At 39.2% G+C, this 17,180-nt stretch overlaps 1 protein-coding gene across 33 annotated transcripts in view; it reads left to right on the forward strand.

Moving 5' to 3' along the window:
- The window catches only part of mical2a (microtubule associated monooxygenase, calponin and LIM domain containing 2a), an 89,901-nt gene that overhangs the window by 32,108 nt on the left and 40,613 nt on the right, over positions 1 to 17,180 (forward strand). For 32 of the 33 annotated variants that reach the window (XR_010896386.1, XM_067400127.1, XM_067400132.1 and 29 more), the window contains 4 exons: positions 1,199 to 1,406; positions 3,170 to 3,286; positions 10,464 to 10,565; positions 16,633 to 16,788. Coding sequence is in view for 32 of the 33 variants with exons in the window: in XM_067400127.1 (XP_067256228.1) it covers positions 1,199 to 1,406; positions 3,170 to 3,286; positions 10,464 to 10,565; positions 16,633 to 16,788 (583 nt within the window). In the remaining variant the exon portion in view is untranslated. Of the gene's footprint in view, positions 1 to 1,198; positions 1,407 to 3,169; positions 3,287 to 3,503; positions 8,268 to 10,463; positions 10,566 to 16,632; positions 16,789 to 17,180 lie in introns of those variants that run through there. The other variant, XM_067400158.1, reaches the window with a different exon arrangement.

Below are 17,180 nucleotides of genomic sequence, written 5' to 3' on the forward strand. Positions count from 1 at the left end.
TCCCCAGGGGATGCCAGATTTAGACTTCTGACAATTTTGTCCAAAGAGTATAGCTAAGTAAACATGCACACCAACTGATTCAATGGTTTCCAAATATATTTGTAAGTAACAGGGTTGAAACACAACACACACACACATCAAGTCTTATTTTTTATTAATGGAAGTTGAAGGCCTTTTAATTATATTTTCTGTGCTTCTAGCAAGCTGGGAATATGGGAATAGCAAGGTGGGAAGCTGTAAATAGCCATCACTGACACAGCACCAGGGACACACAGACATTGAGGTCTATATAAACATGATAAGATCCAGGATCAGGAGGGGCTGAAACCCGAGTGTATAACAATACACGCCAATCACAGTACAGGCTGAGAGTCTTTGCTGTACACACACTGTGACAGAAGGCATTAGCTGCCCTCACTAATGCTTCCTTATTTTGAGGTCAATTAACCATCCCGAAGTCGTGTTTGACTATATGCGTGGGAAATCAAAGGAGGGATAGGAAATGAAAAGATCAATAAGAAAAAGGTCAAATTGTACCATCTGGACTAAAAATGAGCTAAAGCTCTGCATGAGTTCAAGTCTAAGACGTGGCTCTCTTCTGTGACTCAAGAATAGATTTGTGTGAAGATCATCTCTCCACATAAAAAGTGATCCTTCATCACTAAACCAGAGAGAATGAAGTCATACCCACAGAAGGCATTCTCAGACACGTCCCGGAACCTGACGTATTGACTTCAAGCCTGATGCATGAATCATGCCTTTGATATGACAGGACTGTAATTATGATTTAATGCTGAGGAAATCACACACGCGCCTCCAGTTATTGGCACTGGTGGTGATGTGGTGTTTGGATAAACATTTGCATTAGTGCTTTGAGCTTGTTTGCTAAGATTTTCTCTTTCAAGGATACTTATTCCTAAAAGAGTGGGCAAAAGCTTACAGTGTTTGCTCATTGTAGAGTAAAATAAGCTCCTTGAATTTAAAAAAGAAAGACAAATTCCCATGTATTAAAAAGTGCTCTAATAGACGAAGAGATATCTTGGACATCTTTATTCCCTTCTTATAAAGGGAATTGAAAAGGCAGTGAAAACAAAATCGACACTCACGTATCCCATACTGTCTGTTTTTAAATGAAAATAGTGACCTTGGAAAAATTCTTGCCCTGCTAATACTCTCAATTTCTGATTGTAACTTTCAGTGCTTGATAATTGGAGGGGGCCCTTGCGGCTTGCGGACTGCCATCGAGTTAACTCTCCTCGGAGCCAAAGTGGTGGTGATAGAGAAAAGAGATACATTCTCCAGGAACAACGTCCTGCATCTTTGGCCCTACACCATTCATGACCTCAGGGGCTTAGGAGCCAAGAAATTCTATGGAAAGTTCTGTGCTGGAGCGATAGACCACATCAGTGAGTTCTGAACCAACTTCTCATTCTCTATGCTCATTTAATCAAATTTTAAGCAACCTATCATAACTTCCTTGTTTAAAGCAGTAGTCATTTTTAGTTCTCCTTTTCATTCTTTGACAGCCCTTCCTTTATCTACACATGCAGTTTTAGTGACTATTGTTTAAAGTTATCTACAGGGATATTTCACCCAAACATCTACACTGTAAATCCTAAATTGATGATTTGAGGAACAGCTCAGCAAGGTTATTATAGTTAACTAAAAATACATATAGTTCACCCAAAAATGATAATTATCCCATGATTTACTCCCCCTCAAGCTATCCTAGGTGTATATATGACTATCTTCTTTCAGACGAACACAATCAGAGATATATTTAAAACAAGCTTATAATGGTTGTGAATGGGGGGCCACATTTTGAAGCAAATAAAAATAAAAAATTCAACCAGATATCGCTCCCATTGACTACCATAGTAGGAAAAAAAAATACTCTGCTTGGTTACAAAACATTCTTCCAAATATCTTCCTTTGTGTACAGCAGAACAAATAAATTTACACAGGTTTGGAACAACTTGAGGGTGAGTAAATGATGACAGAATTTTCATTTTTGGGTGAACTATCACTTTAAGGCCTGTTCACATCAAAGATGATAACTATAACAATAAAGATATAGTTCTAAAAATCGTTCTATATATGAAAGAATAGCAGAGTCCACAATTATAACAACAACAATAACAATATGAGGAACGACATCATTGGGATGACTTTCAGAATGAACATTTTTCCCCAGCTGTTGAATGATAAATCGCTGACAATCCAATCAGAATTCATTCGAAGTTTAGGGCTCGCGCATTTAAAATGGCAGACAACATTACGGAGAAGTTAATCGCTGAGTTCCAGAATAATCCACCAATTCAAACCCACTTTTCAAGGATACTTTAAAATAAATGAATATATGGAAAACAATCAGTCATACCCTTGGAATAAATGGTGAGAAGTATTAATGATGAGATCATTATGACAGGCTAGCAAACAGAGTAATGTAAAATTACCTCAGGTATCCAGCGCTAGTTTCGACAACATTGTCTTGCTTCCTTTGAAGTTGCAGTGAAAAAACTATAGGCATTGTTTTTATTCCACTATATTAACTTCGTCAGCTAAATTCACTGTTAGATTAGATTGATTACACTAGCTATTCACTATTGAGATTAGAATAAACAGACCTTTATCGTTCGTTGGTGTGGACGCAAATATAGTTATCTTTATAGTTTTTATTCTTGGTGTGAACGGGCCTTTACTCAACATCACTCAAATGCAAAATATATAGGTTTTTTTTATTTCTTTTTCTGAAATACAAAAGAAAAGAAGAATGTCTAGGCTGCTCTTTCCATAAAGTGAAAGTGGATGATGACCAGTGGTTGTCAAGTCTTACCATTCTTTTTCTTCCTCACACAAAGCTATCGAATGTCTTTTCAGGATGTGGAGTCATATGAACTACTTTTATGTTGCTTTTCGTCCTTTTAGGACTTTGACAGCCCCAGTCCTAATTCTTTTTCACTGAATGGAAAAGAGGCGATGATAGAGTTTCCATTTTTGGATGAGCTTTCCAAATGATGGATCTCTAAGTGAAAATACAATCCTGCCACTCCGATGACGATATTTCTGTTCTCACATCTGTTAGTTTTACTGGTTGGTGTTTTTATAAGTGATGCAGTGTTTGCGTGACTGTGAGGCTAATGGTTCTTGCTCTGGCTGGGTTTGGCAGGCATCCGGCAGCTCCAGCTCATGCTCCTGAAGATCGCACTGCTTCTCGGTGTGGAGTTTCACGTTAATGTGGAGTTCGTCAAGCTGGTGGAGCCTCCAGAGGACCAGGAGAATGAGGGTAAGACTGATGGCCCCAGATCCAGACCAAATGTTCTCACGACTAGATGTAGGTCGCACAGAGCCAGTTGAAAGTTTGGACACACCCTACTCATTGTTTATTACTGCCGTTTCACACATTCAAGAAAAGTCATCAAAACCTTAAAATAAAACAAATGGAAGTGTGGGAATTATGTAGCCATCAAGAAATGCTTTAACAAAACTATTTTATGTTTTAGCTTCTTCAGTGTAGCTGCTCTTTGGTTTACTATAATGCTACAGACCCACAAACATGATGATCCTCTGGTAAGGGTCCCCCTTTATAAAACTGACAAAGTGTGTGTGTGTGTAATCAAACTTAAAACTACTTCAAATTTAAATCCTTTCATCTTCAAGCTTTAAAAAATGCTTCCAATTTAAAACTCCATCTCCTCTCTCTATCTAAAATTTTTAGCTTTTACAATAGTGCTTTTCACACGGTGCTAAACCCCGGGTTATTGTCATTCGAAACACCGCTTTTAAACATAGGAACGTTTCACACTTGAAATTTAGAAGCGGGGTTAGCACCGCTTTTTACCTGGGGTTATGAAACCCTGCTCTGGGTAAATTATTTCAAGTGTGAAAAGCCCTAATTACTTCAAACGTTCATGCTAGGCTTTCTCAAGCCAACATCAAAGTTTTTTTTACAAACTTTAATTATCTAGTTTAGTTTAATTTTAATAACTTCTTTTTCTCTGAACTCTTCTGTGGACCTCCTAGCGTTGCCAGTCTTGGTTCCAGCTCAATATTATAATTCATAATGGGAAATGTGTTCTATAAAAAGCAGCAGAGTCTGTGTGAGGAGCAGGGCAGGCGAGAACCGTGAGGGAACGGCGCGAGGCTGGTGACGCAAGTGCACTGGCCTTGAGTCTCTCACGGAGAAGCTCCGGGAGCATAAAAGGAGGAGCGATGACAGTGAAGGACGAGAGAGGACTTTATTTTATGTTTTATTATGTTTGTGTGGCCGGCAGATGTCCGCGAGGGTCTGCCGGCATTACTTTCGTTTTGTTCTTTGTTTATTTCGCCTCCTTCTTCCCGTACATACGAACTGTGTTACATTGGTGACGAAACCCGGGAGGAAGGAGGGACATTCTGTCGGAGAGCCCTCGCTGCTGAGGGGGATCACGGTGCTGCGGAGTTCGGGCAGTGCGGGAGTGAAGACCGCGAGAGGCTGCCCGAGGCGGTGGTACTGGAGCCTTGTATAGGTGGGACGGAGACCCGGATGCCGTGCTCCTGGGACGAGGTGGGGTGGCTGCCGTCCTGAAGGGAGCGGAGGAGTTCCGTCGTCCGCCGTGGGAGCCTGCTACCGTCCGCCATAAAGGGGAGGAGCAGGGGACGGGGGACTCGCTGCCGGCTGCCCTCAACCGGAGGAGCCATCGCCGGCCGCCAGGAAGTGGTTGAGGATCGGGCCGTCCACCGAGCGTCCAGTGCCACCGCATGGCACCGCGAAGAAGAGCCTCTCGGCTGGCTGAGGACCGAGCAGCAGTGTGTCTGGGAACCGGACCCAGAATTTTTTTTTCTCTTTTTCCTCTTTTTCCCCATCTCTTGTCCTGTCGCTTCCCTTGCTTCCGTCTCCTTTCTCTCGTCTCATCTGTCCTTACCCCCAGGTGCTGCGGCTGCCGAGACAGGCCCCCGGGGGGGGAGTAAGTGCAGTCGTACCCCCTGGCCTGCGAGGGGTGATGGGGGTATGTGACGAGCAGGGCGAGCGAGAGCTGTGAGGGAATGGCACGAGGCCGGTGACGCAAGTGATAACGACCATCACCTGGGAGGCGCACTGGCCTTGAGTCTCTCAGAGAGGAGCTCCGGGAGCATAAAAGGAGGAGCGACGACAGTGAAGGACGAGAGAAGACCAGGCCTGGACTTTATTTATGTCCACGAGGGTCTGCCGGCATTACTTTTGTTTTGTTCTTTGTCTATTTTGGAATTAAAGTTACGTTGAATGTTCACCGGTTCCCACCTCCTTCTTCCCGTACATACGAACTGTGTTACAGTCTGATTCTACGAGTTTTGGTGGTTGAAAACCAAAGGGCGCATCTTCATCTTGAAATGTTGTGTAATTGCTCTTCTCTGTGCATTGCAGTAATGCTGTTTCGATGACATTCTGATGTAGAACCCGCACTGCACTATTTACTTTGTGAACGGTGAATAAAGCAACCTGGTCTCATGACGAAAACGTACCTGTGGGCACATATCGTTTCACTCTGAAATGTCCACTGAGCGGCGCTAAAAGCGTGTTCTTTTTTTTTCAGATAATAGGGTGAATGCGGTACATTTTTATGCATTGCTTTTTAGACGAATCGGCGGGGTTCTTGATTTGACATTTACGCTCCGTTTCGTTTTAAAATAACGTCCCACCGACGCTACGACTAAACCTACCCGATGGCGTTAACAAAAGCAAACGTGACGTAAGAAGCATCCGCGATCATACCGTTTTACAGCTTGTTTAGATCTCTCTTTTTTGCTGTCAGTCGCCTTTCACAGGATTCGTACCCAGACAGGGAGAGGGAATCGACTCCTCGTTGTAAGTCCAACTCTGTATTGGCTGAGCTACTGAGCAAGCTTGGTCACGGCCAAAAAAAAGCAAAACATATAGAGCCGGTTAAGCGACGCTTAAAAGTACGTATGTTTACAAATCCGGCACTCCGGTAAGAAGCGCTTTGAAGTCGTAACATCATATTGCGCGAGGAGACGCGAAAACGAGTCTTTATTCATTCATAATCTGACCCCGGCCATCATCGAAACCGCGTGGGAAAACGAGCAAAAGCGCATATTGACGTTTTACTGGCCTCTAGCGTTCGTTTCTGTCAGAAACTGCAGCAAGACATACTCATCGGTACGTAATTGTGTGTCTCGCGAAAACGTGCCCACAGGTACGTCTCTACTATGAGACCAGGTTGGAATAAAGTCATTATTTTTGTTTTTATTCTTGCTGCTTCATAACATTAAGTTTGAACCACCGTGGTCACATGGACTATTTTAGCGATGTCTTTATTACCACTTTCAAGGCCCAGAAAGGTACTAATGTTGCAGTCTATCGGAGGTCAGAAAGCTCTCGGATTTCATTAAAAACATCCTACTTTGTGTTCCAAAGATGAAAGAAGGCCTTACGGGTTTGGAACGACATGAGGGCGAGTAATTAATGACAGAATTTTCATTTTTGGGTGAACTAACCCTTTAAATATGTATAATGACGGCTACATTTGCATACAGTAAGTGTTTGCATGTGTCACAACAGCTACAGATAAAGTCACAATAAACCTGCGGAGCGAACTTCTGAATTTGTCTCGACGCATATAAAACTATAGCCTATAAGTTTTTCCTCACATGTGACTTGCATAAACACTTTTGCCTTGAAATGTTGCCTTGTGGAAGCGAAGAAAATACAACACTGTAATGCATTAAATCGAGAACAAAGCAAAACAATCTATAGATCTGAAAATGCCCTAAAATTAAAATAATTTCATGCATTAAAGCATAAGTTTTAAAAGGGTCAAGCATGTCCAAACTTTTCACTGGTATAATAAATGCACCGACTGTTCAGTCTCTGTCTGCTTTCATATTTGTTGAATAAACAAAAAAGCCTGTTTGTACCCTGAATATACCAATACTTCACATACCATCGTTTAATCAGACGTCACATGAGCTTCGGTATTGAAATGCTAATGTATTCTTATCTTTGTTCATCTGGGCTCTTTTGATTTTGTTGTCTCTGCATTATTACAGCATTCTCTTCAGAGCTGTTTAAGGTTTTCAGGGCCGCTCTGTCATTACCAGGAAGATGAACAAATGGAGTTCTTCCCGCCTAATAGCTGCTTCCATGACAACCAAACAACACCTGCAGAGCTGTTAATGCAATTTTAATGCCCATGGAAAAGTGTCCAAATCCACATCACTCTCTCCTCCCGTGTCTAAGTGGTCATTTTTATGACTACATAGCTTGCATAGCATTCACACGTCGTTAAATACTCTCATTTAACAACACCGAGATCAGAGAAATGAAGAAATGATTAGTTGATCATGGAAATTAGAAACAGATCTCATAGGTCCAAGTCCTTCGTGAGGTAGTGTGTTTCCATATGTGGTCATCTATGGAAGAGCAACATTGCGTAAGCTTCTGATTGGACCTCTAGGCATTAGCAATCCGTCTCTCTCCCTTCAACAGCAATGACAGCAGGCTGATAAAAACAAAAGAGCTTTCTAAATTAAGCATGTGTGCTTGTGACCCTGTCCTGTGGCCTTGAAGCGATACTCATGATCCTGGATATAGTTCAGTTGGATCATGTAAAATATTTGTTTGACAGTCCTGGTTTATTTTGCCTCAAAGTTGTACTATGAACATTTGACATTGATGGTTGACTTTCATTAATAATAGCTGAATGACATGCTGTGACTATATGTTTTTGGAATGCATAGCGTTCTAGGCAAGATTGCATGATGCTTACATGAATAACATTACCTCAACTTGTCGAAATATGTAGCTGTTAGAAAAATCTGTTTCCATTTAGCAGATTATTTTTATTTAAAACAACCTACGGTTCACTTAAAGCAAGAACAGTCCCTCAGAAGTGAACTTGGATGAAGTGTTTTAATATATTTTTATGTTTGTATTTATTGTCCTACTGCTCCACCCAGCTCCTGTCCTCCCCTGAGGAAAAAAATATTGCTCAGATGTTTCTCTTTCACAGCTTGGGAGACTTCCCAGTTCCTAGTTTTGTATCAACTCTCAGATGCTTCTTCTAAAATTCCTTGCGAGAAATAAAAATAGAAACAAATAAATCAATTGTTGGTATGCGGTAAGAGTATAGAGCTATAAAATGAATGTGGATAGCAGCTCAGATAATTAAGATTTTAATGAGAAGTGTTTGAGTACATATTTAAGCTTCAGGCTTTTGCAGACACTGACATCTTTCCAGTCCTGAGCAAAGTTTGAGACATTGTTGAGATCTCTTCTGAAATTTAAGGGGAAACGTGGAGATCATAGGGTGGTTTTTTCTGTGGAAACATCTGAAAAGTGTGACACACCTTTTTTTATTTCTTCTAACAAAGGAATCAGTTGTTGATATGAAGTAGGTGCAGTCACATTATTGTTGTTCAGCAAACTTTTTTGTGGTCAAAATCCACACTCTTCAAAGTGTTAAAAGTGTATAAAAGTGTTCTATAGAACCTTAAAGGGATAGTTAGTAAAATTCTGTCATTTACTCACCCTCAGATTGTTCTAAACCTGCATGAAGTTCTTTCTTCTGTTCAACATACAGGAAGATATTTTGAAGAATGTTGGTAACCAAACAGTTGATGTGACCCCATTAACTTCTAGTGAATCACACTGATCATCTCTTCATCACGGCACCTGTTAGTGGGTGGATATATTAGGCAGCAAGTGAACATTTTGTCCTCAAAGTTGATGTGTTAGAAACAGGAAAAATGGGCAAGCGTAAGGATTTGAGCGAGTTTGACAAGAGCCAAATTTTGATGGCTAGACGACTGGGTCAGAGCATCTCCAAAACTGCAGCTCTTGTGGGGTGTTTCTGGTCTGCAGTGGTCAGTATCTATCAAAAGTGCTCCAAGGAAGGAACAGTGGTGAACCGGAGACAGGGTCATGGGCGGCCGAGACTCATTAATGCACATGGGGAGCGAAGGCTGGCCCAGACAAGCTAATGTTCTGTTGAGAAACCTTGGGTCCTGCCATCCATGTGGATGTTACTTTGACACGTACCACCTACCTAAGCATTGTTGCAGACCATGTACATCCTTTCATGGAAAGGGTATTCCCTGGTGTCTGTGGCCTCTTTCAGCAGGTTAATGCTCCTGACACAAAGCAAAAATGGTTCAGGAATGGTTTGAGGAGCACAACAACGAGTTTGAGATGTTGACTTGGCCTCCAAATTCTCCAGATCTCAATCCAATCGAGCATCTGTGGGATGTGCTGAACAAACAAGTCCAATCCATGGAGGCTCCACCTCACATCTTACAGGAGTTAAAGGATCTGCTGCTAACATCTTGGTGCCAGATACCACAGCACACCTTCAGGGGTCTAGAGGAGTCCATGCCTTGACGGGTCAGGGCTGTTTTGGCAGCAAAAGGAGGACAAACACAATATTAGGAAGGTGGTCATAATGATATGCCTGATCGGTGTGTATATATATATATATATATATATATATATATATATATATATACATATATATATATATATATATATATATATATATATATATATATATACACACTATGGAAGTCAATGGGGACAAGAAACTGTTTTGTTACCAACATTCTTCAAAATATATTTTTATGTGTTATACAGGAATACAGGTTTGGAACCACATGAAGGTGGGTTAATAATGACAGAATTTACATTTTTGGGTGAACTAACCCTTTAAAGGATTCTGTCAGAAGAACCTTTTAGGGGTTCCCATCATGGGATTTTATGGATTCATTTTATGGATTAAGTTTTAATTCATTTGTTTTATTTCACCTTTAATTAAATGTTATAAAACAGCTTGTAAACACACTTTATCAATTGAAAAAAACAAAAATAACCAGTGAAATGAAAGTATTATGCAATCATTTAAGAGGTTTCTCCTTATATAGAGCCTTTTTAGCATAAAAGGATCTTTAAAAATGATTCAAGAACGCTAGAGTTCTATATAGAACCCCTTTCCACAGACTGACGTGTTTACACAGTTATCAACATCAGAAATCTAGTAAAGTTTATATATATATATATATATATATATATATATTATTCATTTATAACAAAAATCTAATATACATTTAATAGATTCACTTCTGAAGTCATGATTATGAGCTCATCTCATTCAAATTTTGACTTGAAAGAGCGTTCATGTCCATTTTTTTCCTAGGAAACTAGTATTTACGATAATTCCGATAGCACATGAAGCAGTTAACATATGGCTGGATGGCACAATTGACCGTTCAGAATCAAGTATTACACAGAGCTGTGTAATAAAAAACTTTAAATGAATGCTGTGGATAGCAGCTTAGATAATCAAGTCTTTTGGATGATTGTTGCACTCTAAGAATGTTGCTGTTCATTTAATCTCATTACACTCTAAGAATTATTAAGGAGATATTAAGGACATCCTCATTTGTGATGTGTCATTTCTATTTCTCAGGCCGAATGAATGTTTATGTTTCTTCAGGGCCGGGCTGGAGGGCAGAGATCCGGCCTGCAGATCACCCTGTGGCCGACTTCGACTTTGATGTGGTGGTGGGAGCTGATGGGAGACGAAACTCTTTAGAAGGTATGAACTCAGATGATGGAATTGCTGCTCAGTTGACATTAAAAATGTACACAGATATGAAATATGTATGCCGTTCTGAATTACATATATTATGGACGCTAAAATAAACACACATGCAGCTCTCTCTGTTTGCACAGTAACTAAGAGGCTATAATAATCTTTGCTCTATGATTACAAACTGTTCTAGCAGTAACTAAAATTGTACCTACCTAAAATATGAGAGCATGTGCATTAAAATAGCATGCCATATGGTCTTTCAAATAACGTAATAACACACTCACACAATTTGAGGTATCCTTCACATCTGCATCACAAACGTTGCAGGATGGCTTACATACTGAAGTTTAACTTTCTCAAACTTTAGCCTTAAACAGCACTAATAAAACTTCTTCAGATATAATCCAAAACCTCTCTTTGTTACGCTCCTCCTGTCACCAAAACAACCTCAGCAACTTAAAATTTGGCATGTGCCTTTGGCTGAAGTCCCTAGAATGGATTGTTTCATCCAAGAAGGTTATTAAGCCATAAAATCGAGATGTGCTGTGAAAAGCGATACTGCATGATGTCACCAGCCGCCCACCGGTTACAAATGAGTTCAGCGAATCAGCATGTGCTCTCGAGGAGCTTTTGAACGCTTTTCGGTTGATGATGTGTGTCCGTTGGACTCTGTTTTCCAGGTTCGTCATCTTTGCGCTTATCCCTAATCAGATGCTTTTTCCAAAAAAGGCCATTTGTGGGGCCCTCCAAACTATGAGATGTTAGCTCATTGCCCAATTATGAGTAACCCCAGGGAAAAAGAAACCAAGCTTGTTTTGGACATTAAGTGAACTAGTTCAGGACGTCTAGGGAATGTTAAATTTATCCCAATCTGAGGCAGAGCAGCGGTCAGACGAAAGCAGCTACATTTGGAGAGAGCAACGCAGATGATGAAGAAGAGAGTTGATGTCTAAGCAAGTTAACAACATGGCAGTAATGGAACAGTTCTGGCTTTTAATCAAATGTGTGTCTGTAAACTCTCATACATTATTTTGCAGGATAAGAAACTAGAGCCAAGTCAACCCACTCAACAGCTTTGAAAATGAACAGCTTGTGCCATTTTTGTAAAGTTTGCCAGGAAAGGATGAACTTATTTGCCATTAGTGTTTAGTAAAGTCACTTTAAGTTCCGTGTACTTTCATTACTGAGCATCTAACACACCCCTGCCTAAAAATCCAGCATTGCTCGTCACCAGCATAAGTTATGTTTTGCATGCTGGAACCAGCTTGGGATGCTAGTGTGTGTATGTTGTCTTTTGGGTGCTGGTATAATCCCAGCAAGACCACAAAAAAACTTGCGTGTGTGTTACATATCACGTTTCTTAGTGTGTGTTCGTGTGTAACGGTACATGTATTAATCCCGAACCGAACAGTACGGATGTCATGGTTCGGTGCATGAAGTCATAAGACGAATACAGTCAGTCACAGGCGATCCACACTCCAATCAAGAAGGGGGCGTGTGCGGTAATGCAATGTTGTTTGCTACTAGTAAAGAGCGCAGAAGAAGAGATGAAGAGACGATCAATCGGTATGTTTACATATAATCTCTCAACCAGTGTTTCAACTGCGGAAAGACATCAATAAAGCAGCTTGAGAATAATATTTCATGTAGCATTACATTTACCTCAGGCATTTAGTGTCAACAGCAGGTTAGTACGCTAGAGAAATGAACTAGAGAGGAGCATTTCATATATGCACTATATTAGCCTATTCATTAAACTTACTTAACCTGTTAGTGATGTCTTGATTATTTTATGTATGTTTGTAATGAAAACAAGTCATTACAGTAGCTGTCTAAATGATTATATTTCAAAAATGAATTAGAGTAATTAATTTAGACAATACCTGTCTTATGAGTGTTGATTATTAAATCTAAAAATAAATAGCAACTGATTTGAATAGTTTGGGCTGTTGTTAATTGTAACTTTTAAAGGGGTGGTTCATTGCGATTTTATTTTTTTAACTTAAGTTAGTGTGTAATGTTGCTGCTTGAGCATAAACAGTATCTGCAAAGTGACAGCGCTGAAAGTTCAATGCACACGGAGATATTGTCTTTTAAAGTTATGGCAGTTTGATGCCTACAAAAAATGACCATTTGGTCACCATTTCCCACTTTAAAAGCAGAAGCTGCTGTTTATGGGCCCCTAACTGTAAGTACGTTTTATTGTTTGTACATGTCTTTTAAATGTATTATGTTGCTAATTTTTGTTGCATCAAGGACATAAACAAAGACCAACGCGTTTTTGCTTCGCTAGCAAGTTAGCTAAATTCTGTTGCATACTTCTCCAACAAACACCAACAAACTTCTATGTTCATAGACAAACAGTTGTTCATGCTATAAATTAAATGATACCTTTACAAAAATGCGACTACTCAGTCATGTATTCGGCTACAGTAAAGCTTTAAAGGGGTGGTTCAGTGTTTTTTTTCTAGGCTTGATTGTGTTTTGGGGGCACAGTTTAACATGTCTTAATGCTTTTTTTTTTTGAAAATGCTCTATTTTTCATATATTTTACGTTTATTCTACACCTCTGTTTCCACTCTCATATGAACGGCTCGTTTGACTTCCTGCTTCTATTAAGCCACTCCCTCCGAAATACGTAGTGTGCTCAGATTGGTTGGCAGGTTGGTAGCTGGCCCAGTGTATCATGATTCGTTGAAGCGTCGAGAAACGTCACGCCCATTACCGTTCGTAGTTACGCTTAACTGGAAATGTAAATAATGGCGTCTGTATTGCTATATCAAATTGAGCCGAATCAGACCCAGATGAAGAGGATAAAGCAGAACCTCTCCAATCACTGCTTTTAAAGGACGTTTATGAATGGTATTTCATTTAGTATTTGTGTCAAAGTGTTTCGATGCTGTCACTGCAGTTTGTTAGCTTTCAATATACGGTTTTATCCTGATTAAAGCTTTACTGTAGCAGAATACATGACTGAGTAGTCGCATTTTTGTAAAGGTATGGTTTAATTTATAGCATGAACAACTGTTTGTCTATGAACATAGACGTTTGGTGGTGTTTGTTGCACTAGAACTTAGCTAACTGGCTAGTAAAAATGAGTTGTTCTTTGTATGTCCTTGATGCATTAAAAATAGCAACAGAACTATAACATTATGTTTAAAAGACATGTACAAACAATAAAACATACTTGCAGTTTGAAGCCAATAAACAGCAGCTTCTGTTTTTAAAGTAGGAACTGCTTCATCTTTCAGTAATAGCTTTTTTGCAAATCCAGCATTGAACTCGTGTAGATTCTGGAAGCTGTGTTCAGCACCACATCCAGTGTAGAAAATATCACAGATTATAATCTTTTGACGCATCGCGTCGCGCCGCTTGCATCCGGTGTACACAACTCTTCCACTTCCATTATACTGCGCCACATGGCCTCGCCCACTTTGTTGCGTGTTCCCGGGGGCAGTGTTTATGTTAATAGCAAGGGTTTATGATGTCACCAACCCGGGAAGAAGCTCATTGTAGTCCAAACTGGCCGTTTTTGTAGGCAATAAACTGCCATAACTTTAAAAGACAATATCTCCACCCCTTCAATCAGGATAAAACCGTATATTGAAAGCTAACAAACAGCAGTAACATTTATAAGTGACAACATATCTAGTGGAAATATTTACCATTCATAAACGTCCTTTAAAAAGCATGCTTGCAGAGGTTCTGCTTGACCCTCTTCATCATTACTGCTATCTGGGTGTGATTCGGGCTCAATTTGATATGGCAATATGGATACCATTATTTACATTTCCACTGAAGCACATGTAACATATAATGGTAAGGGACGTGGCATTTCGGCAAATCACAGCAAATCACAGTACACTGGGCCAGCTAACCAATCTGAGCCCATTGCTATTTCGGAGGGAGTGGTATCACAGAACCAGGAAGCCAAACCGGCCGTTCAAATGACAATGGAAACAGCAGTGTAGAATAAAGGTAAAATATATGAAAAATACAGTATTTTTTTTTTTTTTTAAATGAAGCATTAAGACATTTTCACCAAACAAGAGACAATTTTCCAAATGCGTTTTGATAAATTATGTAATAAAGAAGAATGCATGTTGTTGGTTACATGTTTACTGGTACACAGTAAAATCCTCTTGTGTTAAACAAAAACTGCTCAGTTTTCATATGGTCCCAATGTATTATTTTGACTTTAGTGAAATAAAGTAGATCACTTTATAAGTGATGATTGAGCATTAGTGATGAACACATGCTGTTAACAAGCAAAATGACTGAAGATAAGAGGAACAACAAGAACAGAAAAAAGAGAAGCAATGAGCAGAAACACAACAGCTACAACTGACTTACAGCCACATAGCCTTAGATGAAATCAACCGCAAATAAAATCAATGATATCTCACCAGAGGATGATTCAACAACTCTAAAACAGCATTACCATATTCACTTAGAGATTAGAAACCAGTTTGGTTTTATAACTTTCATATTGTACATGTACTGTACAAAGGTTGTTGAAGTCTGTGTGAAGTCACCATTATGGTGATTAGTATTCCCTTTAGTTTGGCACTTGACCGTTGACAAATTCAGCCATTGTTGAAAGTGCACGTTCAAAACTTTTATTATCTTGACTGCAATGACATACCTTTCTCTATGTGCACTTTCTGGACAAATAAGCATGAAAGTCTTTTAGTTTTGAACTTTTATAATCAAGTTATTAACTCCCATTTAAAGAGCTCTTCTCATAACCCCTGTTATTGAACAAAGTGCTTATGATTATGCTTTTATTAGTCATTTTTCTTGGATTTCATATCAATAAATGTTTTTGTTTCTTTTTAACTGGTTTGTGTACAGATCTTTTGAAACAGGAGACAATTCCTTTGATGTTTTGAAACGTTATGATACCAGTTTACCAGTGACATTGATTAATAATGTAATCATAAATAAAACAATTAAAGTATACTTTCAGCAGAGGGAGCAAAATAAATTAAAGTCATAATTATACAATTCAATAAATCATGTTTTAACCTTGTTGTTTTTTATTTACATAATTAATGTGTTAAATATAGAAATATGCAAGCAAAAGCAATGCTTGTCCGCAGAACATGCTGGTTTATGCTGAATTTTTCAGCAGGGAAACAACAACAAGGCACTATTACTCTTCCGAGTGACAAGTGATGAGTAACAGAACAGCTTGTCGATCTCTTGGGATTCTCCACGTGTACAAATGCAGTTTTTGCCTTCCATTTTTTTTCTGCACAAAAAGTGTCTAAAGAAATTACACCATTCATACAAAAAATGCCAAAGTGCTTTAAAAACTACAGATGAATATTATAGGCATTTGCAGACAGAGAGATTTACAGTACTTCACAGACTTTGCCATATAGCGGTGTAATGTTCAGGATGTCACCAAATCTCCATTTCACCTGTCCATATGCATTAGAGAGAAAATGCCGTATTGAAAAGTTCTCACTTTGGAAGGCTTTTCCAAAAACACTGCTAACATGTGAAGGTAGGCCAAAATGTAGAGAAAACATTTTCAGAAATATTGTATTCATGTGGGCAGGGCCATGGTCACTGTGAAATCTCATCGGTCCACAATTCTCTTCATTAAACATCAAATATCTTCAAGTTATTTTAGTGTCATTGATATATATAGTATATAGTGTCATTGTTATCTTTTTTGGTTAAAATGTTGAATTAGATTTCAGTTTTATATTTTCTGTTGTTATATTTTTGTTAACTTATAGTTTTTAGTTTTAGTTATTTTAGTACTTCAACCTAAACTAAACAAAAATGAGAAATGTTGTACTTTCCTGTATGGTTTTAGGTTCAGTTAATGATAATAACTCTGGTCAAAGTCTCTGGAAACCTGTCTAGTTGTAGTTGGTTACACTGAGCGTCTTTGAGTCTAAAATAATGGGCTTGCGATACTGGCAGAGTGGCACATTTTCCCTTCATTAGTGTACCTCTGTCAAACAGGAACATTATTGTTTTAAAAATTTTGAGGGACATTATGTAGGGACCAGAACATTTTCCCCTTACATTTTTCCCTTCCTCTTTTTCTCAGGGTTCAGGAGGAAGGAATTTCGTGGCAAACTGGCCATCGCCATAACGGCAAACTTCATCAACAGAAACACCACCGCAGAAGCGAAGGTTGAGGAGATAAGTGGAGTTGCCTTCATCTTCAACCAGAAATTCTTTCAGGATCTCAAACAGGAAACCGGTGAGCAAAATAAGCCACATTAGCCACTAAAAATACATCACATTAGTCGAAACTAGGCGTTCAGCTCCGTGGATAATAAAGAAATATCTCCCAACCATTTCAGCGATGAACTTTCACCTCATTCCGGTATTTTCCCACAATGTTTTCCATAAGCGTGTCAGTGTTATCTGCTGTGAGGAGCAGCCATATTTGAGTTATCATCCTCTTGCTCTGATTTGTCACGTAAATGTTTATCCTCCAGGGGATTATGGGCTTCCTCCCTTCAAGAACATACGTATGCTTTGTATACCTGTCGTGACTTGTACCCCTTTGAAACTGAATTCCTTTAAAATCCTGTCTTAAACTCACACTGACCTCAAGAGAATCATTTTGTCATATTACATGTAAGAAAA

The sequence above is a fragment of the Chanodichthys erythropterus genome, chromosome 11 (assembly GCF_024489055.1).
Source record: "Chanodichthys erythropterus isolate Z2021 chromosome 11, ASM2448905v1, whole genome shotgun sequence".
NCBI classification, from domain to species: domain Eukaryota; kingdom Metazoa; phylum Chordata; class Actinopteri; order Cypriniformes; family Xenocyprididae; genus Chanodichthys; species Chanodichthys erythropterus.